This window comes from Sardina pilchardus, chromosome 3 (genome assembly GCF_963854185.1).
Source record: "Sardina pilchardus chromosome 3, fSarPil1.1, whole genome shotgun sequence".
NCBI classification, from domain to species: domain Eukaryota; kingdom Metazoa; phylum Chordata; class Actinopteri; order Clupeiformes; family Clupeidae; genus Sardina; species Sardina pilchardus.
Genome location: NC_084996.1, coordinates 28,779,836 through 28,805,179, shown reverse-complemented (window position 1 = coordinate 28,805,179; position 25,344 = coordinate 28,779,836). Strand labels below are relative to the sequence as shown.

At 46.0% G+C, this 25,344-nt stretch overlaps 1 protein-coding gene across 1 annotated transcript; it reads right to left on the bottom strand.

Moving 5' to 3' along the window:
• Positions 1-280: 280 nt before the first annotated feature.
• On the bottom strand, positions 281-23,420 carry abcc6b.2 (ATP-binding cassette, sub-family C (CFTR/MRP), member 6b, tandem duplicate 2). Its single transcript, XM_062532696.1, has 30 exons — positions 23,290-23,420; positions 22,275-22,400; positions 21,184-21,321; positions 17,536-17,661; positions 17,193-17,254; positions 16,791-16,922; positions 16,167-16,373; positions 14,308-14,485; positions 13,746-13,907; positions 13,412-13,504; positions 12,388-12,588; positions 12,003-12,149; positions 11,317-11,404; positions 10,531-10,600; positions 9,917-10,043; positions 9,087-9,263; positions 8,640-8,807; positions 7,981-8,164; positions 7,686-7,758; positions 7,423-7,540; positions 6,816-7,023; positions 6,161-6,390; positions 5,351-5,550; positions 5,050-5,176; positions 4,715-4,816; positions 4,476-4,622; positions 4,070-4,228; positions 2,941-3,107; positions 2,333-2,527; positions 281-1,952 (listed from the first exon to the last, which is right to left on the bottom strand). The coding sequence occupies exons 1-30, from the start codon at positions 23,290-23,292 to the stop codon at positions 1,844-1,846; spliced, it is 4,224 nt and encodes a 1,407-aa protein (XP_062388680.1). The 5' UTR covers positions 23,293-23,420; the 3' UTR covers positions 281-1,843.
• Between the last annotated feature and the right edge of the window lie 1,924 nt (positions 23,421-25,344).

The window sequence follows — 25,344 nt, the reverse complement described above, 5'->3', positions numbered from 1 at the left end:
GCTTTTTCTTTTTTTCTGATGGAAAAATCTCGGGAGATTCCTAACCGGTATCACGCAAGACAAATATGGAGCCTGTTGTGGTAAAAACAGAAACAAATTTGTCTGACAGATGATTATAGTGTTCATGGGAAACGCATGTCGCGTGTAGAGACAACCAGAGAGAGAATCCAGAGCCTACTGAACGTGGACTTTACACGAAGAGAACGCATCTCTTCATGGCTGGGCTGGACTCTATGAGAAAAATCTTCGGAACTCCATGGAAAGGACATGTCGATTGAAATGTTAACGTTTTATTCATTTACTCGAGGCATTTCAGAAGCAAACATTTCTTATAAGCCTGTACACATTGTCAACAGTATTCTGTACAACATGAGAATTTTAAAATTCAAGTTTCTTAAGACTTACATGACATGTAAATATTTATCCATGGGTAACATGTTAAAAATATACAAAAATACATCTATGGTATAGTACAAAATGATGCACATAATAGTATAGTGAGTATTGCATTCTAGGGAAGTGGCACTGCACATGGATAAAAGTACCAGTTTGGCATTGCCACATTTTCATCCTTTTCATTGTTTGACTGCGGTTTTTGTTTTCAAAGACAAGACATAAAAAAAACTATACCAGTCTGAGAAAATAGCTAAATAATGTAATATCCAACCCTCTCCAACTGTAGCCTATTACAGTGAAGTATATGTATGTGGTCATTTGTATCAGTTATATGGTATATGTTTGTAAGACAAAAGCCAACACAGAAGCAGAATGTCATTTCATGTGAATACAAATTTTGACTGTAGATATTTGACTGTAGTAGCCAACATTTTAAAACAAAACCTTTTAAATGCACCTTTGTCCAGTGGTGTCCATAAGTTGTAGATTCAGATAAGAAGGCAAAGCTCGTCATGAGGCTGTTAACAACTGACAAACACTTAAGAGAACCTTATATATCTTCTGTATAGTGTCTGAGGTTTTTTTAACAAAAAATTCCCACACAATGATTCTTTTCTTCCTATGGATTTTTACATGTCAATGTATTTCAGTTACTAGTAAATATTCCCTTTTCTCTAACATGCTTGCACTCAAAAATGTTGACAAACATCAGTTTTGATTCGATGTTTAAAGCTTAGCGAACAAATACAACAGAATCAGTCCTGTTCAATTTTTCACATTATGAAATAACTTCAAATTACGTTGTCCCTGATAAACGCTGAAGGCCAACGGCCACTGGTAGCAACGTTCGCGTCGATAAATTTGATAGTCAAGAGATAGAACATTTTTCAAAACTTTGGCTTCGACGTGCGTCAGACGCCTCCCATTTGGCTTTGCTCCGATAAAAGTAATGGAATTCTAAACTTTGCCGTCACTTGACGTGCGTCAGACCCCCCCGCTTGTGGGCGTTGGCCTTTACTCTCTCCAGCGCCGCTGGTGTGCGTGTGCCCCCTGATTATCTGCCACAGTCATTTCAATGAGTTCCCTTTTGGGTACCTGCTCTCTCGTGGAGATCCCACAACCCCCTCTGAGGTCAAGGGGGCAAGATGGGGGATAGCGCACCTCAGAAAAGCTTCAAAGGGGTCACACCTGTGACCTCAACACCAGTCTCGATAAAACCACAGAGGTCAAAGGTTTTTCCAGAGTTCTGACCTCTTTTGGTTGTCCTGCTGGCTATTGCTGGAAAGTACATAGTGATGGTTTTTTTTAGCTTGTGTTTGTTTGCTTGTTTGTGGAGTCATCAGTATGCTTGTGTTTTAGAATGGCGTGCACCGGTCACGGCGGCCATCTGGAGGCAGGAAGGAACACACGGCCCTGCTGTAGATTCTCCCCACCCGGCGGGAGAGCCTCACACCAGCCCAGCCTCGCGGCACATCCTGTAGAACTGCCCGCGCTGGCTGATGAGGTTCGACGGGGAGTCCATCTCCACCACATACCCTCGCTCCATGACAATCACCCTGTGAGGAGGAACAGAGATTTGGCATGTGAAATGGGAAGACTTGAGACATTTTTATTGCTCTTGTTTGTATCCCGCCTGAAGGCATCAGGCCAGCTATCTACATCAATGTAAGCTATTAAGTAATAGCAGTAGACCTATAATTCACATCAATGTGAAATATTCAACAGTAAAAAAATTGATACTACTTTTGAGGGAACACATTTGTTTTTTTCTGCTCTTCAAGAAATGTATTAACAAAACAATAAATTAGCTCATTAACAGAGTGCTTGGCCGTTTTTTAAACTAGCCAAGCACCCTCTCACTATAGTTTGACTGTAAGTGAGTTTTAAAGGTGAATTCAACTAAAATCATTCCAAAAACACGGTCTGTTTTCCTCACCTGGTGTAGTCCATGATGGTGTTGAGCCTGTGGGCGATGGTCAGCACGGTGCAGTCCTCAAACTGGGTGCGGATGGTGGACTGGATCAGGTTGTCCGTCTCCACGTCCACCGCCGCTGTGGCCTCGTCCAGAACCAGGATCTTGGTCTTGCGGAGGAGAGCGCGAGCCAGGCAGACCAGCTGTCGCTGGCCCAAACTGAGGAGGGAGAGCAGAGAGGTGATGAGAAGAAGACATACACAAGACAATTTTTGTCTTCTTCCTCCAACTCAAGCAGAGGCATTATGAACACAAATTGGGAGATGGTGAGTTTTTACTGGTTTTTACTCTAAAAGAATTGTTGCAATTAGAAGTGAAGGGTGATAGAGGGGAGGGTCACATCATATTGTTAAAACTGTTTTATACCTGGCTAGCATCTACAAACGGGCTATCTATATATTTCTCTGTCAATAATATTCTATAATAAACTCCTGAAATATATCATCATGTGAATGTGTTAAACCACCAGCCAATCAACCGATCTATCCAGAGACAATGTCAAACAAAAGGAGGTGACTCCAATGGTATGGTGGATGTTAGCTTCTTCCTTTTTATATTGTCTGACAGGATACCTGAGGTTTTCGCCACCTTCGGAACATTCGTGGTAAAGTTTGTCCGGCAGACCAGAGACGAAGTTCTTCAGGTGGGCGAGCTCCAGAGATCTCCACACCTCCTCGTCAGAGTAGCCATCAAACGGGTCCAGGTTCATACGGAGAGTGCCGGAGAACAGCACTGGGTCCTGCGAGACACAGACAGAACATGCAGGTCATTGTACGGTTCTAGTTTCTAGAACATTTAAAGAGAGTCAGTAAAATAATGCACATTGATGCTGGATCATGATCTTGATCTAAAAACTTGATCATGTTCTTTCTGAGAATGAGAATAAATCTATGAAGGGAGAACAGCACTGGGTCCTGCCAAACGAGAGGAAACGGAAAATAGCCTGGTCAGATTTTGAGATCTTCCACAGGGGTTTTACATTTGCCTTTCTGTTTCCAAAAAACTCAGTGAATTTAGACGCCTGTTTTCTATGAGCAAGTCTTTTCTTGCATCAGCTGGACTATCACACCAGAGAAAACAAAGGACAACATAGACAAGTGAAAAGTTTCAAGAGGATGAAATAGAATGGATGAATCGAGTACTGTTCTGTTACAATAGTATATATTCAACTTGGATTCATTAAAGTTAAACTCAATTGCAATTTTACAAGCCCAATTAAAACCTTATATTTAGGCTGGGTATTGGCATGGTCCGTTTGACTAAATGGCGCCCTCTTTGGCAACCCCAATTGAACTTCAATGGCTTTGCGATATTTGACATCACAAGTAGGCTTTGTTCTAATTCGCCCATTTTTTAGTGGCTATTTGTAAGTTCAAGATCTTCGTATGAAGGAGGGCACAACCATGCCTCATGTTCATGATAGCTCTTTGGTTATGCACAACCTCTCCTAATTCATTAAAACCAAGACAGAAATTATTTTCAATCTATGCCACCTTTAAGGTCCGTTCGAGTCATGGCAAGCTAAATCACTGATGGGCAAACTTTACAATTGTCTTACATAGTCTATCATCTGTAGTACATGCTGAGAAGAAGTCTCCCATTTGCATTCAAAAGCAATTGAGGTGTCAAAGCATATTGTTTCAGATGATCTCTAAAAAGATTGACCACTGACCATTGATCATCGTGTCCTCTGTACTGTACCTGTGGAATGATGGTGATACGGGACCGCAGCTCGTGGAGGCCCATCTCCGCAATGTTGATGCCATCAATGTGGATCTCTCCCTTGGCTGCCTCCAGAATGCGGAAGATCCCCTGGGTAAGGGAAGATTTTCCTGCTCCAGTCCTTCCAACAATGCCAACCTAGAGAAAGAGGAGTGAGGCTTTCATTAGGACCAGGGCCATGACACGGAACCAGTGATATTTCTAACCTACACTCCTAAAAAAAGGGTTCTTGGGGTTATACAGTATAGAACCATGCAGGCTTTAAAGAGCCCTTAGAACCTAAAGAACCAATAAGGGGTGTCATATACTGTACAGTATGAAGCATGCAATATGGTTCTACATAGCAGCTTTTAAAAAAAAAATGTATTGTTGTGACTGCACCAACCTTCTCTCTCTCTTTGATGAGGATAGTGATCTCCTTGAGAGCCCAGTCCAGACCTTTGCGGTATTGCAGGCCGTATTCCCGAAACTCAATGGTGCCCGTTCTTGGCCAGTTGGTGGGCATAGGACTGTTCTCCAGCTGCCAGGGAGCCTGTGAGACGGACGACATGGACGAGTGTTTGTGAGACATTTTTGGATTCAATTTCCAGTTGTATTGTCAAAATGTGTTTGCAGAGGATTTACCTCTTTTGGTGTCTCAGCATATTCTTTCACTCTCTCCACTGAAACAATATTATTTTCCACGTCTGTCCAAGAGCGCACAATCCAACTCAGGATTCCAGTGACCTGCAATGTATTTAAAGGCATATACATTAAATTGGTGGGTTGAAATTATATACCATACCGCTGGATTAGGTAACATTTCAAACCTCATAATCATAAACCCCATAATCATATACATTATACCTGACCTCAAGGCACTAATCCATTTTCATCTTGAATTAAGATCTCGAAATGAAATCTTCAATGTGTGCAATTCGATGGATCATCTGATCCGTTTGCCAGATGGATCATCTCACCTGAAGGGAATGGGACACAGCCAAACCCACGATCCCGGGACTCAGGGTCGCCCTTCCCCAAACTGAGAGAATGGCCGCCGCAAGGACCAGCAGGTTGCCAAGGAACTCCAGGTTCACCGCCAGCCACCTATAGAAAATGACAATGGAAAAACCCCCAGACGACGGCGTCAGATATGTAAACAGACGCCCCGGGGCCCGTGGCTCGTGGCTATGACAGAAACAACCACGGCCATGAGGGAGGACAAGAACCGCACTGTATAGAAACGTGACAGCTTTGTCCCCGACATAATGACAGACTAACCTGGTGGCCACGAATCTGGGGAAGTAAGAGGTCTGATTGTGGTCCACTCGACTGTCGGCCTGCAGGATGAAGCGCGGCTGCTCGCCAAACGCCCGGATCACGCTGGCTCCCTGCACCGTCTCGTTGAAGTGGGTGTAGATGGGCGAGCGACTCACTGACTCCAGACGACGGAGCTGGCAGGACGTGGCCACGTAGAAGCTCTACAGAAGAGAGAGAGAGGGAGAGGGAGAGGGAGAAGGAGAGAGAGAGAGGAAGTAGAGTGGAGGAGTGGAGGAGGAAGAAGAGGGAAAAAATCAGCATGGTTGGGTAAAGCTGTGGCAGACGTCTATTCTGGACAAACCAAACTGGTGTAATTATCAGGGCCGCGCGGAAACAAGGATTTCATTGTTAGCTTGCCAAGATTTGTGAATATGAAACTGTTATTTTGAGAGGTTCTCTTAAATTAAGCAAGATTCATAAACCCTCATTAGGTAACTATAGCCACCTTAAAATAATATTCTTTAAATGTATTTAACCCAACTCGCCTACTTATATCAACATATTTCAACAATCCTCTATTACAGTATTATTAATAGAAAATACTAACAGCTTAAAAAGTTGAGATATACATCCACCCGTGGCAAAACAAAGAACAACTCTATTTTTCATATCTTTTAAAAGGCCAATTTTTTTTAAATTGATGATAGCATAAGATATTTTTCATAAGAGTCACTTATAATTTTCACATACTTGTATGAAAACGTAGAAGAGCGCGAGTGGGAGCAAGACCACGCCGGCGAACGGAGTGGCCATCAGCACGATGATGCAGACCTCCAGCAGCTTGAAGACGTAGCCCAGCATCATGCGCAGGCCGTCGGGAATCATGCAGTCGATGGCGTCGATCTCCTTGGAGAAGCGGTTGAGCAGGTTGCCGCTGGGCGTGCACTCGAAGAAGGACATGGGGGAGCGCAGCACGTTGTTCAGCAGGTCCAAGTGCAGGTGGCGCGCCGCGATGATTCCTCCCAGAGAGATGGCCACCGTGGTCCCAAAAATGGCCGTTCCTGGTGAAGGTCAAAAGTCAAATTTAAGGTCAAGGTCCAAAATCTTCAATTACTATCACCCACATTATAATCATAACAAATCAATTACCTGGACTTAAAGATGCAGGACATTTTCATAGAGAAAAGTTAGGCTAGTTAGTTCCTTATTCTAGCTCATGAACAACTACCCTCATCACAATCACAACAAATCAGTATCACACAATTAAAGAAACAGCTAATCAAATTTCCCCCTTCCTGTGAAGACAACGTGTTGATTTGCTGAAATAGTACATAGCTCCATCTAAGCCACTATAATTCCCATTCATTGCTGAATTTGTCAAAAAGTCAGAAAGTAAAAAAATTGATTGAAGTCATTGACTAATATCTATATGTTAACCAGGCTGTCAGGGCCCAAAAACTTTCATTTTGACAGTAATGGGACTGACCCTGTGCGAATCCCAGTGCCCCAAACACGCTGAGCTTCAGGTCGGTGTCATGCTGTGTGCCGTTGATGATGGGGTCATCGGCCCACACGCTGAGCCAGTAGTTGTAGCCCAGAGAGGCCGCTTGCTGGAAGACGTAGAGGAGGAGGATGGGGATGGTGAGCCGTAGACCCACAGTCTTGAAGTACTCCACGTACATCTCCAGCTTCACCTGTCAATGGGGAGCAAGAGGAGCTTTGTAAGGGTGGGGCAAGAAGAGCTTTGTAAGAGGGCAACAAGCGGAGCTTTGTGAGGGTGGGGCAAGAGGACCTACTGTCAAAGGGGGGAGCACACAGGAGGTGTGTGGGACAGTTCCTCTGTGGAACTTTCTAGAGCTCTTTTATCCCTACTGTTGTCCAACATCTTTTTTCTCAAATGTGTCTTTCAGAAAATAAAAGGCCACTTCTAACCGTGAGTATGATGACTGACTAAGAAAACAAAGTTTTCTTATAGAAAAAAATATATTGAGAAAATTAAGTGTATCATTTAAGAAGCATTAACGATGTCAACAATTCAAATCAAAGCAACAAATGTCTTTTGCGGTTGTTGTTGTTGTTGTTGTTGGACTCACCCTTCCAGTGTGGGCCTTGTCAGCCTCGGTGAGTTTGCCCAGCTCCTCCTGCTCCTGCTCCTGCTCGCTGTCAGGGATGGCCTCCATGTTTTGGAGACTGGCGCTGCCCATGTCTCCGCTGGGGGCACACAGAGGCTCATGAGCGTGGGTGGCACGGCTGGTCACACCGTCACCTGACTATCATCACTGAGATATCTAAAGACACCTGGGCAAGTATTCAGAATATCTGAATGGCTACAGAGTGAAGGTGTGTGTTTTATTACCTGATGAGCTGCTCTTGAGACAGGTCTATTGAGAAGTCAGTCATGCTCAGACGTGACACCGACTTCCTGGTGCCTGATTTAAAGAGACATAAAACACAAACTTCATCAGGCTTGCTTCGTGAGAAGAGAGGCTTATGTGTTTTTCTCAGGTGTTATCCCTCCTTCTCCAAAGGCTTAGTGTTAAATTCCAGGAGACTGCTTGAACATGAATATGTCTGTATTCAGCACATCAGCTCTTTTTTAATAGGTGTGTAACATGACAACTTAAATCGCCGATTGAAAGGGGCCATGTCACCTTTATGAGTGCTGCTCTCTCTGCGCTCGCTGATGGCGAAGGCTTTGATGAACTCGGCGAATGCGCCCTTCCTCGCGATCAGCTCGGGGAACGAGCCCGCCTCTGTGATTTCGCCGTCCACCATCACGAGGATGAGGTCAACCTGGGGCAGGAAGCTCAGCCCATGGGTCACCAAAACACGTGTCTGTGGGAGGATGCAATAAAAGACTAAGTAAGTACTTGGTGTGTACTTAAGTGAGTGTGTGTGTGTGTGTGTGTGTGTGTGTGTGTGTGTGTGTGTGTGTGTGTGTGTGTGTGTGTGTGTGTGTGTGTGGCAGAGAGAGAAAGAGGGAGAGAGAAATGCATACAAAGGGAGGGGTATAGAAAAAGAGAGAAACAATGCATTGGAAGCCTGCCCTGCAATGGATATTCATTTCAGAATGTGTTTTTGGTTTTAATGAACTGTTATGGACGTACTCAACTTACACTAGCCTTCTCGTTTACAACTTGAATTTTAAAAACTTTATTTGTGCCACCAGATTTTATGTGCCACCATACTTTTAATTGCACACAATGTTAGGGTTAGTGGAGGGCAAGCAAGGGCAACTTAAAATGTGCAAAAATATTAGTCATTAAAATGAAATCAGGCTTGTGTCATGTATGTGCCTGGGAATAAATACCTTGTTCTTCAGCACTCCTCTAGGGCCAACGACGCGGTCAAAGATGTGCTGACCCACGTGGGCGTCGACTGCAGACAGAGGGTCATCGAGCAGGTAGACGTCAGCCCGCCTGTAGACGGCGCGAGCCAGGCTGACCCGCTGCTTCTGCCCTCCTGACAGGTTCAAACCCTGGGAAGCGATCGCAGAAATACAGTGCAGTGTCAGCGAACAGTGTACGGTCATTTCCTGACTATTAGCCGCAGCTTATACATTGATTTTGCTAAATTTCTTTAGCTATGAGATTAATACATGGGGGCAGATAATATGGTGTTAATATGGTTTTGTTTCTTTTAAATTGCATAAAACACCGTCCTGCGGCTTATATGCGGGAAATTACTGTATTTGTGCTAAGCAGCCATTTTGGCTCTTGTTGATGCAAATCAGAAAGACAGTTGGATTGAGCTGTACCTTCTCCCCGATCTCGGTGGCATCTCCTCCAGGCAGGATCTCCAGGTCGGGCAGCAGGGCGCAGGCCTCAATCACCCGCTGGTACCACATGTCCTTCTTCTCCTGCCCAAAGACGATGTTGTCTCGCAGGGTGGCGTTCTGGATCCAGGCTTGCTGTGGCACATAGGCCACTGAGCCCTGCGTACAGTGAAAGGAGAGGGTTTAATGAGGGCAGGTTTTTGGTGTGTACCTCATGCGCCATCAGTGGGAAGCGGTAGCAGCTTAGCCTGGTGCTGTGGTCGTCTGGGAATGGCAGGGCACCCAGGTTATTTTGAGTGCAACTATGGGCGGAAGAAAGAACACTCTGAACCTGCAGCTGCACCCAAAGGATGGAATATGCTGTACTGTACTGTAGCAGCTTGCATAACAGCCTCTGTTATTTATGCATAGATTACGTCTGTGATTTAAGGATAGATTTATATTGGAAAGTTATTGATAGATTTGAGTGTTGAAGTGTACATGAACTCTAATCTCAGTAGTCTAATCTAATCAAAGTGTACATGATCTCTAAATGCTACAACTGCAGTCCATTTCAAACTCGAAGCCCTTGTGGTATCAGAAGGTTGGCCTGTAATTTTAGTTTGCGTGTGACATTGTTTTCATGGCAGAGTGTGATATGCCTTTAATCATGACATGGTCTCTCCCACTTGTATTTGTCATGCTAATTTGTGTTTGACTGACAGAAACTTATACCACTGTGATTTTCCTCTGACTGTGAGTCTTCTTTTCTTAAATGAACACTATGTACTGTACTGTGTAACTCCCATTGACTGACATGCACTGTACTGTACCTTCACAGTGACGTGGCCTTTCCTCCGCTCGGTCTCTCCCAGCATGGCTGACAGCAAGGACGACTTCCCGCTCCCCACATGCCCTACGACGGCCACCAGCGATCCACGCGGCACCCGCACATTTATCCTGCAGGAAGATATAGCCACAGTATGCCATCAATGCTAACCGCTAATCACACCTATTACGGTGGTGATGATACATGGAGCAACTTAGTGAGCAATGCTGCTGGTAAGAGTAACCACAGAACCAGTTCCATTTTATTCTTGCTTACTGGTGATTCAAGTTCTTAAGAAAATACATTGTTGCTCAATATCAATGGGAACATTCCACCCTGGTGTAGGGTGTGTGTGTGTGTGTGTGTGTGTGTGTGTGTGTGTGTGTGTAGGGCAGGGCTGAATCTGGTATGAAAACGGGGGTGAGAACATTGCCCAGCAACATCACTCTAAATGTTGCCCCATACCATCAGCTTTAGATGTTTGACAGCGGGGCTTGCAGCCAAGTGACTGATCGTAGACGTGTTGTTTACTGGTAGCTTGTTGTTTGCTAGCTAACAATGAGGCCCTGGAACGTCAATGGGATGGAATGTTTACAGCGTGTGGCGGTTCTGGTTTACCTCCTCAGGCACGGAGGGCCATCTTTGGCCCAGCTGAAAGTCCCATTCTCTATGGTCACCCCGTCGCCATCTGGTGAGAGAACAGACACGTGTGACGGAACTAGAACAGAGAGTTCTGGAACTGCAAAACAGTGCGTAGCCTATGTCAACAAGGAATGAAGTCATCTCCCCCCTCTCTCTTAAGTAGCTGTGAGATGCATTAACAATTTGGTGTGGCAGGCAGAGGACTTATAATAGCAGGAGCTGAGTTCTGTTTCTGAGTCCACGCTTGGCTGTAATTATAATTCTGCTTTTGCTGCACAACTGGTGGGAGGGCCGAAATATCAGCCCCACGAATAAGAGGATTATTTTAATGGTGCCGTAGCTTTTGCAATCTCCAAACTCCCTTTTCCTGTGTCATAATGAGATGATGGGGCAGGGACATGAAGTCATGGAGCTGTAAATTTCAACCACAGTCCACACCCCCCAGTCCACACCCCCGGGGTGCCCACATAATCTCACTGCCACAGAGGGCGAGTTATTCTCCCTAATGACATGTAATTCACAGCCTTTAAAATGTCCCTCTCAGACATATAACATCAGAAAGCATCTACATTTTATTGAAAATACTGCAATATCATGACTGCAGATTTATTGCATATTTTTTTTGTTTTTATGACTCTGGGTTGGTCTTTTGGGTGCATGTCTGTGATATGTTTATGACTTTAATTGGAATGTGAGATATTTATAGAAATGTTATTACATGCATATTAAGTATAGATTTTAAAAGTGTGATTCTTGCCATACCAGGGCTGAAGGGAGCTTTCTCTACACTGTCCAGTTTCAGCTCATCTTGACAGAGAAATTTCCCCAACCGCTTCAGTGACACAACCGCCTAAGACAAACAAACAAATGCATAAATATACACATATTTTACCGTCATATTAAAAACATCTTATCTTAAGGTTCTGTATAAAATCTCTGGTCTGGAATTGCCATCATAAGCTCAAAAATACGTTCGTTTTCCAAGTGGCCATGACGATGAACAACCATGTTGTTCAGCAGCTCAGATGTAGAGGCATTAAATGTAAATCTGGCTTCTCGGCCAAATATAGTTGCGTAATTTGGTTTCTGCATGAGGTGAAGCACACACTAACCCGGTGCAGTGAGCTGCCTTTACAGCGAAGGGTTAGGTGCCTTGCTCAAGGGCACTTCAGCCATGGATGTGGGAAAGCTGCGCTCAACCATTTCCCTCACCCACATTTTTCCTACTGGTCGGGGATCGAACCAGCAAGCCTTTGGTTACAAGCCCGAAGCCCTAACCAGTATATGGCTGCCCCATGATCATTCTGTCTAACAAGCATGTCAAGGCTTTCACTCACTAAACCAACTAGAGGGGTGATTTAAAATGCCCGAGACTTTTCTCTGGCCTGTCACTGTAATTTGATTGCCATTTTTGGTAGTGCGTTCACCAGAACTGTGATTGACAGTACCTGCATGGTGGTGCTCATAGCAAAAGGCAGCTGGCTCAGGGGGGTCTTCAGAATGTTAATCAGCGCCATGGAAACGAAGACCTTCTGTGCATCCAGAACATTCCGCTCATCAATTAGCACATAGACTCCAAACATGGCAAAGGCAATCTGCAGACACGGAACAGAAAAGCAAATGGTTGTGCATCTCAAGGGAAACAGAAAGCATGTGATTCAGATCTTGTGTTCTCTCTGATTTCAGTTGTTACCTAAAAAAATGTCTAAACCATCAATCATATCTGTAGCCCCTAATACTAGTTAAGCTGACAGTGAACAAGGTGACCAGCTAACATCATATCGTTACTGGACAGTGTGCTTTTAGTCCGAGGAGGAGCCATGTGAACCATACCAGGAAGGAGGAGGCGTTGAAGGAGGCGAACGAGATGGAGTACAGGATCTGAGATTTCTTCAGAGCCTTGAGCTCGTTCTCTCGGTAGCCAATCACACGCTCCAGAAAGGCCTTCTCCCAGGCGTAGAACTTGAGGATCTTTATCCCGCCCAGAATCTCGTTCATCAGCCTGATCCGGCCGTCCATGTACTTCATCTGGACCTCCTAGGACAGTCACACACACACACAGATACGTGAGTTTGTTGTTTTGAAAACATGCACCCTCAGACATATCCTTGACTTGTAAAGTACCCTACTGTCAGACGTTACAAAGCATCTTTCATCTGACCATAAACGGCCTGAATCTAGCACATGAATACTGTAGTATGCATGAGAAGAAGTGTTTTGCTTCAGACATTTTCAAGCAGAACACAGACATGTTCATCATGCTGTACTACTCAAGCTGTGGTCTTGACCCAAAGGAGAAGCACACAACAACAGTGTTTACATAACATGAGCTGGTCTGAATCAATGCCACGTTCAATTTAATATCGTCATGACAGCGGCTTCCATTTTTCAAGTGTGCGGCTGCCAAGTGACTTATTGAGGCCGGGGGAGTAAATGAAAGAATGTAGCCCTCTTTTTTTACGGCAATGGGAAGCTCTTTGTGGTTGTTTTCCACAGGCATTAAACAGGGCGCCCATCAAAGCGGCAGAGGGCCTACAGAAAAAGCCACACGCTCACGCCACTTTCCTTTTCTCCCTGATGGCTCCCAGCTGTGGGATGGGCCGTAGAGAGAGAGAGAGAGAGAGAGACAGAGACAGAGACAGAGATTAAAAGAGTGAGGAAGTGAGCGAGTGAGAGACAGAGACAGAGAGAAAGTGAGCGAGAGAGAGAGAGAGAGAGAGAGAGAGAGAGAGAGAGAGAGAGAGAGAGAGAGAGAAGGAGCTCTAAGATCCTCAGGTCTGTAAACAAACACAGCCACACATCACCAAGCTCCTGTTGCCCGGAGGAGAAGCGTGTAGGGCAGCGTGCAGACTCGTACCTGTAATTTGCTCCGCATCTTGGCGATGAAGCCATTGAGGGGGAAGATCAGGATTACCGTGGCGATGCCAGCCAAAGCTGACGGCCCTAGGCGCTGTTCAGAGAGAGGAGGATCATTACACGCAAGGCAATTATACACTTAAGATCTTAAGGTCCTTGAAGCCTCCTAAGGTCCTTTGTTACAAAGGTCTTTGAAGCCTCCTAAGATCCTTTGTTACAATGCCTCACACTACATTTACAAACATGATATAACTAAAGCTAGCTTTGATATACGTTGCAGTAGTAGTTGATGGCTTCGATTTGGGAAATCGGTGCCAGCGAATGTTTGTTGTTACCTGCCAAAGAAAGAAGAGGCATAAAGCAATCTCAATGGGAGCCACCCAAACTGCGTTGAAGTACACCACAAAGTCCATGAGCTTCTGTGTGTCAGCTGACACCAGGTTTACGATCTCCCCCACTGTACACGTCCTGCGAGCGGCACTGTTGATCACCAGGCACTGGAGGAGACAGAGAGGAGGTCAAGGAACGTTCCAGAATTGGGCATTGCTTGTGCTCGGGCAAAATGAGTGGTCTACCATTTGGGTACAAGTACAACACTAGATGAAAAGGACCTCAAAGAACGGGATTTCCTCTTTCTGAAATACCAGATTTCCTCTTTCTGAAATAACATTATGGGTTATATGGGTATGTTGAGCTTGTACCACATGTTAGATTCTGCAGTACAGAAGTGCAAGGTCTTAACTCTGGCGCCAAATTCTAATCTGTACTCTGCATTAAGGTTGGCGTGACTAACACTAGCCATTCTGAGGCCACTGAGTTTGTGTGTGTGTGTATGTGTGTGTGTGTGTGTGGGGGGGGGGGGGGGGGGGGGGCTGCTGGGTTGTGGTGTCCACGTACCTTCCTGTAGATGAGGCCCATGACGGCGGTCTTGACCCTCATGCCCACGGTGAAGCAGGTGTACATGTACTGGTGGTTGAACAGGGACTGCATGCAGGAGAGCAGGAACATCAGGAAGGCGAAGAGGTAGCCCTTCCACAAGGGGGCGTCTTCATCCCTCACAAACCCCAGGAGCAGGCTATACACACACACACACACACACACACACACACATACACACACACACACACACACACACACACATGCACACACATACACACACATACACACACACACACACACACACACACACACACACACACACACACACACACACACGCGCGTCCAGACATGAAGGCACACACAGGCGCCCAACCACACACACACACACAAACAGGCACCCAAACAAACGCATACACACACACACACACATACACACACACACACACACACACACACACACACACACACACACACACACACACACACACACACACACAAACACACAGCCAAAGAAAACAGAGCAGATTTGGAACCATTACCTAGTGCCGTGTCACAGCCGTTTCCTCCCTACAGTGGCCCTGGAGGCACGAGACTAAGACTGCAAGGTCAGCAGCGCTGCCACCCCACTGGCCTCAAATCTCCTTGGCAGCGAGCGGCCCGCGGGCCTCGGTTCCCACAGCGGCTGCTCTTAAAACTCCGACACACACACACACACACGGCCGTCGTCTATGCCCGCCAGGAAGCCCGTAAAAACACACCATCATCGTCGCAACACCGTCCATTTGCCTTGCCACTGCAGCAGCACCGATAGACTTGAAAGGACCTGCGGTTCCCAGAATACCCAGTCTGGCTGAAACCGGTGTTGTGACGGCTGTGACCGTGATAGTGTCTGTGTCTGTGTGTGTGTGTGTGTGTGTGTGTGTGTGCGGGGGGGAGGCCACAGCTCTGCTGGTGGTTGCACACAGTCGCTGGAGACTGTCGGCAGGGCAACGTGACTGCCACTGCCTCGGCCGCCTCGCCTGCTGCGCCTGCACTTGGCTGGTGGTTGTCTTATTGCGGCGGCGGCGGCGGAGAGGGTAGAGTCTGCCGTTAAAGCCACTAGAGCCGGTTAGAGCAGCCCGGGTTGCTGTGGTTCAGAGACTGCGGGTAAGAGTCGTCTGGGACTTTATCTGCCCATCTTTCTCTCTCTCTCTCTCTCTCTCTCTCTCTCTCTGTCTCTTTCTGTCTCTCTACCTCCATCCTATCACATATTCCTTTTAAAAATATCTTTGTTTCTCTCTGACTGTCTGACTAACATCTCTTTCTGAATTTTTCTTGTGTTCTACATCTGACTCTTTCCCTCAAATTATTCATTTCTCCCACCTCCCTCTCTCTCTTGGTTCTCTCTTTCACGCTACCATTTTTCTCTCTGTCTGCCTGGTTTTTGGGCAAAGATGTAATTAACAGAGGGAATGTGTGGCTTCACCACATTGGACCCAAATGTTTTTCCTGTCTCTCCAGGGAGAACAGAACCAGGGAGTGTGGGGTCTTACTTTAATCTCAGGATGGAAGGTGGGTGAGTGAAGGTCAAGTGCTTCTTGGAGGTCATCCCTCCTGGAGACACTACTGTATTTGATCAGATTTTAGCTATGCGCTGGGTTGTAGGGAATGTTGTTTTTTCGTTTCTGTTTTGGATTCACAGTGCTTTGCACAATAGACACTGTTCAGGAACAGTCTGCGGTCTCAGAAACCGACCCAAAGGCTTTAAGAGTTCACAAAAACATGGTGTGCCCTTCAACTCCACATAAATGTACTTTCAGTTAGTATGTCAAAAATAAGTCATTATAAATAAGTTGCTCCCATCCACAAGTACACGTTGTGCAGACTCTCATTCTCACCTCAGCACCTGCGGAACGGAGAACATGAAGGCGTCGTGGATGACCAGACAGAGAGTTCCGGCCAGAAAGCACGGCCCGACGTTCCGTGCCAGCATGCGCAGCAGGCAGAACCCAGAGCTCTGTTCCTTCCGGAGTTTTCTGAGGAGCTGCGTCTGCTCGGTGAGTTTGTAGCCCACGGCCTGAGCGGCGTTCAGAGTCTTCTCCTGCCTGTGCACACACACACACACACACGACACATGACACACACGCACACACACAGCCACACCAGTCAGTGATGCAAACCAGACTTCGCCACCAATGCTGCTGCTATTCCTTCTGGGGTTGTGTAACTGCTGGTTACAGTGCAGATCAATGATCTCTATAATGCCACTTTAATCACACTTCTTAAGCAGCAATATTTAAAGAATAACTGGTTAATGGTCAGAATGGATCAGTAACAGTATACAGTGATTTGTCTATTTGAAGACTCAGACCACAGAAATTGACCAAGTTGAATCATTGGAATGGCTAGTGATGAAATACGCAGACACAGTGTGGCAAGGCTTGTCATCTGATGTGGGTGGCAAGGAACTATTATGGTATGTGAGTAAGGATGGTCGTCATGTGTTATGGCGTGTGTCTTACTGTTGGAGCTTGGCACACTGCTTGGCCCACTCGTCCTCCAGGTCAGCAATGATCTTGTCCGACGTGTCCTTCTCCCGGAGAGGCCACAGGTCCTCGGCTTTCAGTGGTGAGCGATAGCCCTTTACCATTAACCTATGGGGAATATATGTGTTTAACTGCTAGCTGTTCTCTTTGTAGTTACATTGTATGATGATGCACCTACTAGTATTCACATTGTGGTTGATTTGTTGTTTGTTTTGATAGATGAATGGATGGATGGATACATCATGTATGGATGGAACGATAAATGGATGCATGTATGAATGGATAGAGGGAAGGATGGATAGATGGATGATGGATAGATGGATGGATTAACTAGGTTGTTAGTTAACAGTTAGTTAACAATTTCTCTCCCACACTTACCCACTGTACCACCAGAACAGTAATCTTGACAAGAACGAGGCGTCCTCCTCTGGGCAAGGGTTCTGTAGAAACAACCCCAGCTTACTCAACAACACAGCAGTCGCATGTATTACAAAACAGAGCCTCATGTTCAGGATGAAATAAGACATAATAGTGGTGTAGTAAATGTGGAGATACAGTATCTAGAGTTGCCGTAAACCTATAATAAAGCCAGATGCCTTTTCAAGGTTAAGGTTACAGGAAGGTTAGCGAGGGTGGCTAAAGGCCTGTAAACCTGTATGGCTTTTAGGGATTACGTGATGGATAGGCCTCATGAAGACGCCCATGTGTCTGAACACTGTACCTTGACAAAAATGGGCTTTCTGGTCCGTGGACGCTGGTCAGCGAAACAGCTCAGGATCATCTGAGCCAGTTGCAGGGAGAAGTAGACGAAGAAAGCCACGAAGCGCATGGCATTGGTGGAGAAGCCCTACAATACACACACACACACACACACACACACACATACAGTACACATTAACACACATATGTTCATCGGCCACTGCTGAGCAGAATATGGTTGTAAACTATCGGTAATAATCTTTGCGTAGCACACCATATCATTTAGCATTCATCTGAGGTTGAATGGATTTAGTCAATTTGTGTTTTTGCTTTAGGTTTTACATCTACCAAAGCAGCAGGACACCAATGGATCTACCACAAAACTCATTAAGATTCAAGAAATAACGAAGGCATAAATAGTATCTTGTTGGAACGGCACATTCCAAGTCAAGCGGGTCTTAAAATACGCCAATAAAAAAACATCAGGTAGTGATAGATAGACCGAAAATCTGCTCTGCACGAATAATGCGCCACATTTTTTCAATTTATCTCTGTGGTGTATGCCAGCCGTGTAGTGGGAAAAGCACAGCTAAGGAATGTGATGGGCAAAGACGTTAGCGATAAGGGGACTTAGTGAACGATGGATGGAGCAGGAAAGAGAAGAAAGTGAGGGAAAGAGAAGGACAGAGAAAGAGAAGAGGCACTGAGAGAGGAAGGTTAAAAAAAGTGAGAGAGTGAGAGTGAGGGAAAGAGAAGTACAGAGAAAAAGAAGAGGCACTGAGACAGAGAAGAAGAAGAGACACTGAGAGGAAGGATAAAAAAGTGAGAGAATGAGAGTGAGGGAAAGAGAAGGACATAGAAAAAAAAGAGGCACTCAGAAAGGAAGGATAAAAAAGTGACAGAGTGAGCAACAGCAGTAATATAAGCAAAACAGAGAGAGCGACGGAAAAAGGGAGTCAGTCTCTCTGTAACCCAGCGTTTGGGATTTCCCATGCGCCCTGCGGAGAAGCCCCAGCGGGCAGCGCCTGAGGTTGGCGCCTATTTCCTGCCCGACCATATGTGGCGCCTGTTTCCTGCTTCCTCCTCTTGCCATATCTGTGCGCGGCTCTTCCGTCCATCTTTCTGTTTGTCCGGCCCTGGGAGCGGCCTTCCCCGCGGAGGCCCATCCGCCGCGAGCGAGCTCGGCACACCGGGCCCCCAGCCACCCGCCCGCTGCCCGCAGCAGGGCAGTAGCCTCCCTACGGCCCCCGCACACCGGCAGTAGCGGAGGGTGGAGGCCCTCGGGCAGGGAGTTCACCGGGCCGCGGTGGCTTTGAAGGACTCCCGTCCCGCGGTCTCTCTCTCTCTCTCTCCCCACACACGTCCCCAGCCCTCTGGCGGGACACTGTGAGTGGCATCGTGGGGGCTGGCTGCAGCCCAGCGTTAATGACTCACTCAATACACCACTTCATCCCCAGTGAGCCTTAAATCATAGGGCAAATAAACGACAACAACGACAAAAAAAAAAAAAAAACACTTAGGGAAGAAAGTAAGCAAGAAAAAAAAAATAAGCCACTAAGCCACTACCACCACCTCAACACATGTCTATATATTTATCTGCACAGATGGATTGCGCATGGGAGAGTAATAAAAGCCTGCAGTCACGGCATCTATAAGTAGAAAAGGCCTGGTGAGTGCAGAGGCCGATGCACACTGAAGGGGGAACGGTGCCAAGGACAAATATTAACCACCGGAACATGTGGCTGTGTGCAGTGTTTTGGACCAAAGGCAGTGTGTGTGTGTCAGTGTCCCTGCTAATGTGTTTGTGTGTGTGTGTGTGTGTGTGTGTGTGTCTGCAAGCTATACAGTATGTGTGGGTTTCTGGGTGGATGTAAGTATATGAGTTTATCTGAGTTGTTGACTTTGTAGGGCTTTTTAGAGGTGATGTATGCACCAGTGTGTGTGTTTATGCATAATGATATGTTCTATATACCGTATATGTCAGTGTTTGTGTGTGTGTGTGAGGGTTTTTTGTTTTTCTCTGTGTGTGTGTGTGTATGTATACAGGTTGTGTGTATGTGTGTGCTTTTCTGTGTGTGTGTGTGTGTGTGTGTGTGTGTGTGTGTTTGTGTATACAGGTTGTGTGTATATGTGTACATACTGTATGTGTGTGTTTTTTGTGTGTGTGTGTATAGACTATACAGGTCTATTTGGTCATTTGGTCACTTTACATAGAGAGACCACTCCCCAACCCCCTGGACGTGTTCATGTCGACCTGCTGTGAAGCATCGCAGAGCCCGGTGAACCCAAACAGGCCCGGCTGTGTGTTGTGCTGAGGCCCGAGATTTACTACGCAGCCACCCCCAGAGGACCTGCAAAAAGCAACAGCGCTCCGGGGCAGAGCGTAAAAATGTAGGTCAGTTGACTTCTCGGAGGAAATGTCAACACCAGTTTTCGTTTACTTCGACCGCCACGCCGGGCCATAGAACTAAGTTTGGGCACCACAACTCCTGGCCTCTTTTTAAAACTCCTCTGCTTGGATTTGGAGCAAAAACAACAGAGAAAGAGAGAAAGAGAGAGAGAGATAGAGACAGAGAGAGAGAGAGAGAGATGTTTGGAGACCAATTGGTCATGCAACACATTAAGCCACAAAGGGCTGATGGCGAGTCCGCAGAGCTGGCATGAGGTTGTTAGTGTTGGCACCGCCGAGGAAGGGCATTGAGTTCACAAAAGCCATTGAAAAGAATTTGGCCGCACAGCCAGAGCGTGAAATCCACGTCTTTGTTTGTACAAGCGGACAACGTCGTGGCAATTAAAAAAAAAAAAAAAAAAACGCCTGGTGATATAGGGTTTAAGAAGAGCCCCTGCCATTTATTCAGCTTAAGTCATGGTTTTGAGCCATCAGACACTGCTATAAAAACAATGGTCTCGGATGGTCTGCGCCTGTCAAGTGCATTCTCCACACTCCTCCATGGGCTGTGGCTGAAGATCTACGGTCCCCAAAAACAGGCGACTGAGATGCGACGGCGAGACATAAAATAAACTAAATGTATACGTTTACCACAGGCCCCTATAGCGTGAACCAAACGCACACTTAGCCTATGTTGACACGTCACATATGACTGATTACATTCTCCATGGGGGGGGGGGGTGTTAAATTAGAGTGCTGAGATGGCGGGGTGTCACACACACACACACACACACACACAAACGGGGGGGCGGTGGTGGGCGGCGGTGGCATCCGCAGACGTGCGCAGCCTCCCCCCGCGGTCCGCTATCTGTCTGGATCTTCACCAGAAGCCCTGACCGCACGGGCTCTGCCCCCAGACAAGGCTGGGCATTCAGGGGACTGCTGAGGTAAACCAAGAACCGCCTGCAACCCACTGGGGTGTAGGTTTAGGCAGACAGAGAGAGGGATGGAGAGAGAGAGGGGGGGGGGAGTGGCAGTGGCAGAGGGAAAGATAGGAGCAGCTGGGTGAGATCCATCGGCTCTTTACTTACAAAAAGGTTTTCTCAGCAAAAGAACGGCCAAACTCTCCCTAAACAGCCCAGACAGACAGACAGACAGTGACCGATATAGCTGCTGTATACTGTAATCAGCCCTGGTTGTGCCGCGTGCACTAACGTGTTGCGGGCCTTGGGAAAAGAAGCCTGGCTCTGGCTCTGGCAGGGCCATGTCATAACCACTCACCTCCTCCATGATGGTCTGGATGTTGGCCCTGAGAGGGATGATGGAGCACACCACCGCCATGGTCCAGAACAGGAAGAGGAAGACGGACGAACGGCAGCCTCTCAAACGCTCCACCTGTATGACCGTGATCGCCAACACCTGAGAAAGAGAGGGAAAGAGAGAGAGGGAGGGAGAAAGAGAGATAGACAAGGAAGGAGAGAAAGACAGATAGACAGGGAGGTAGAGGGAAAGAGAGACATAACTGATGAGATGAAAAGCAGACCATTTGCTTCCATTTTGCTCTCCTCAAAAATGTTGACCACTACTGCCCAGCCTCCCACCTACCATCTTATTTATATTTGTATTATATAACATCCATAAACCCATTTTGAAAGCCACCAACTGTTTGTCCGCAGTGACTTCCTTGCAATCACTAAAAAAGAAACTCCATGCATGCATTTGCATTACTGTGGTCAATTATTTGAATCTTGCTCTTGAAAGTATTTATTGATTTTTTTTTTCTGTAGGAATGCAAAGCTACGCTAAACTCAGCAGGAATGTGCCTATTTTCAGCACAGTAAAAGTTGAGTTATCGACCGGGTCGCCATCCGCATAACTGCCCCGTGCTTCAGCCACTGTTGACCCTAGTGTCTGCAGTGACCGCAGGTGAGAGAGGTTTATTTATACGGGGAGGCCGTAGGAGAGGGCGACCAGACTGAGCTCAGTCCTGGGTCACGGTGTCTGAGGAACTCACACAAACTCTCCATCTCACACATCATGAAACATCTAGAGTCCCTTCACATTTCCACTGACCTGAGGCGTTGTGATTAGACATAACAGTTTTGATATATGTCTTGGTTTGTTTTGTCTTCCTCGCTGCCCTAGACATATTATCTAAAACTGTTTGTTTTTTTCATGCCGTAGTGGTGGTAAGAGGAATATCTAAGCGAAGCTCTCCAACGTTACTTCACCATGTCAACGCCAGAAACACATACTCGACAGAAAAGCGCACTATGAATCAGACAACGCCCTGACTTGGCTGAGGAAGACTGCTGGGCCCTCAGGCTCTGGAGTTGATGCAAGTGCCAAAACAGACGCGGGCAGACGGTTACCATGGTGAGGCCACGGATGATGGGACTGAGGAGGAACACCATGTGGTGCTCCAGCTCGGAGCTCCTCTGGGCCAGCAGGTAGAACACCTCCAGGAAGCCAAAGGACGCCAGACACAGCCCCAGAACCTGAGAAATAGAACAGACAGACAGATACAGTAGATAGATAGATAGATAGATAGATAGATAGATAAATGGATAGATGGATAGATAGACAGACAGACAGACAGACAGAAGAATAGATGAAGACAAAAGAGGGACAGAAGCAAAGTTTCAGACACTTCCATAGACAACAAGATCTACTGTATAATCAGCAGCCCGAGACATTCTTCACATTTTCGTCCGACGCACAACAAAACACCATGCTGAGCTAAAACAGTTTTTACATAGTGCTGCTGGAAGGGTGTTTTCAACATTTTTTGGGCAACGACTTCCGCCCTTTGCAGCATGGAACCACATCATGATGCTGATGACATTGTTGTGTGTGTTAGTGGTGTCTGCCTGTTGAGAGTGAGACAGCTGCGAGTATTTCAACATAATTTCCAAAAGTATACAATTGACTGCACCATATTTTACCGCACTTTACTTGGATTATCCGCTGTAGACTATCTAGAGATGCTATGATTATCTTTGGAAACTATCTTTTAAAATGTTGCTTACTACAATGTGTGGTCAAGGTTAATGTTAGGGGGTGGGTGAAAGAAAGACAATGTCATTGTATAATGTGTGGGATGTAAAACAGTATATGTAAGTAAGTACAAATCATGTCATGCTAGGGTTAGGCTAGGGTTAAGGTTTATAACATAGCCTGTATATATATATATATATATAAGATATAAGATATAAGACATTTTGATCATACCAATCAATTTAATTCTACTGGTAGAACCAGAATAGGATACTGTAGTTTCACTCTGTTTCTCTGAGCTCTGTAGATATTTACTCATTACACCATCGTTTGAACTTAGTCTTTGACCTGTCGCCGGCGTGGGTTTGATGGAGGCAGACCCTGACTCACCATCTTGGCGCAGCAGAGGCTGGACAGGGATATGCGTCCATGGTCTTGGAATTTTAGGAACAAGAAGTAGAAGGGCGCTGAGAGCCACAGATAAAAGCAGGGAAACCACACCAGCACCGTGTGCTGGAAACATTGGGTCAGGTCCGGGTGCGGGGTGTACCACGTCACGTTCCAGTCCTGTAAATGACGCACACACACACACACACACACACACACACACACACACACACACACACACACACACACACACACACAAAGACACACACAAAGACACACACAAACAAACACACATGAACTCTATGCACTCTGTGGCTCCAGTTGTTTTAAGAATCGTTTGGAATGGTATAATATTCTGCTTGACTTGGCCGCAGGCCGCAGTGGGTGGTATTCATTTTTGAGCTATGACACATGTTCTGTAACTAAACAACCCAGATCCTCAACGAGGATGCAGTGGACACAACTTCCCCCGTAAATGCACTTGGGGTGACAAAAATGAGACATCAGACGATTTGGAAAGTTTAAGTCAGATTTTGACGCACTGTCCTTGCGTCATTAATCTATGTAAAGCCGAAATGCTGATTCCATGGAAATCTGACAGTTAGGAAACTGTTAGGAAACCAATGCATCATCAGAATAGTAACCAATGCCCTGTGGTCTTGGTGACCACAGTTCACTGAAAGTCACTAGACATGCTAACACCAGTTGCAGGTGATTTCAGGGAAACACCTTTAGATCTGCTGTATTAGCCGTGGGCGGCTAATATTTTGGGATGAGCATAACGACTCAGGTTCTGGCTTGTTCCATGGAAACCTCTAGAATGTTAAACACAAGATTAGGGCAAGCATGTCAGCAGCTGTCAAAGATGAAACTCATCGTTAATCGTCTCTCGCGTGAATGAGTCAGTTTCAGTTCCCCAGTGTGAAGGTAGAGATTCTCTCTGACTTTTAACTGATCCAATGCCACACCAAAACCGCAACAAGCTTACTTGGATTCTTTTTCCATTCAGATTCAGTTTCAGTTCAGTTCAAATGTTTAGTTTCTGTTTAATCAAGCTGACCGATGAAGAAGCAACTTTTCGTTTCAAACACTATGGATGGATATAATGTTTGGGTTAATGAGGCTAACCCTCGTTTGTGAGGATTGAGAGGCTAACACAATACTGTATATTAGACACTGGCCTTTGGCCCAAAATGTCAAAGATGGACAGATCATCCCACTGAGAATGGTCATTCACCTGCTGTGACCTCTAAGCTGTTCACACACCAGGTGAAACCCAGGGTGGTGTTAGAGTGGTGTGTGTGGGGGTGAAATGGGACCGAAGGTGCCAACCGCTCTCTCAGTCCAAGTGTAGGGATTGTAAAATCCGCAGCTTTCTCAGAGCGCCGAGCAAATATAGCAACCAGAAGAATCTCAAGGCCCCCTCCAAAACCTACTGCTCCCACGAAAACCACAGTGACCAAGGTTGTTTGTTTGTAAAATCATGGTGACATTCAAAATGCTTAATATGCACATAAAGGAATTAAAGTTGACCTAAGTCATATTCCATCGTCATAGTTCAATTATCCGCTTTATCCTGCAACAATGGACGAGTGAGCATATGTTTACCAACTTGTATAGGCTACGACATCTGGATTGTGTTTCCTAGTATGCATCCTGTCATAAGCATAAAGGCTTAAAAGCAGACACCAAGAAAATAAAATGTTTGCGTTTTATGATACAGAAGTGCTTGCCAGGTCCTAAGAATTCTCAAGGTCATTTGAACCTGGGATATATTATGAGATTACTGATTTATTTGATCTTAATGAGGACCTTTTTTTAAAATGCCTTGAAACAGTTTTGCACATTTAATGTTCATCTACTTTTTAGCCCCCTCATTTGCCCAAATGTGGATGTTACTACGGATTCTCTGTTTGTTCACAGAGGCTGTTCACCCCCAATGATTGAGATTAGAGCACTGTGCTGGCAAATACTGCACGCTGCCTAGAAGAAGGCTTGTGGTGCAGTGGTGTATGGGGACTTGCCAGCTCTTCTGTGGAGGTCCCTACCGCCTGGTGG

Coding starts and splice junctions, on each gene's coding strand:
- abcc6b.2 (XM_062532696.1), bottom strand. Junction 21,322..22,274: donor TCATCCGTGGCCTCACCATG/GTAACCGTCTGC, acceptor TCTCTTTCTCAG/GTGTTGGCGATCACGGTCAT. Junction 9,264..9,916: donor AAGGCCACGTCACTGTGAAG/GTACAGTACAGT, acceptor CACTGTACGCAG/GGCTCAGTGGCCTATGTGCC.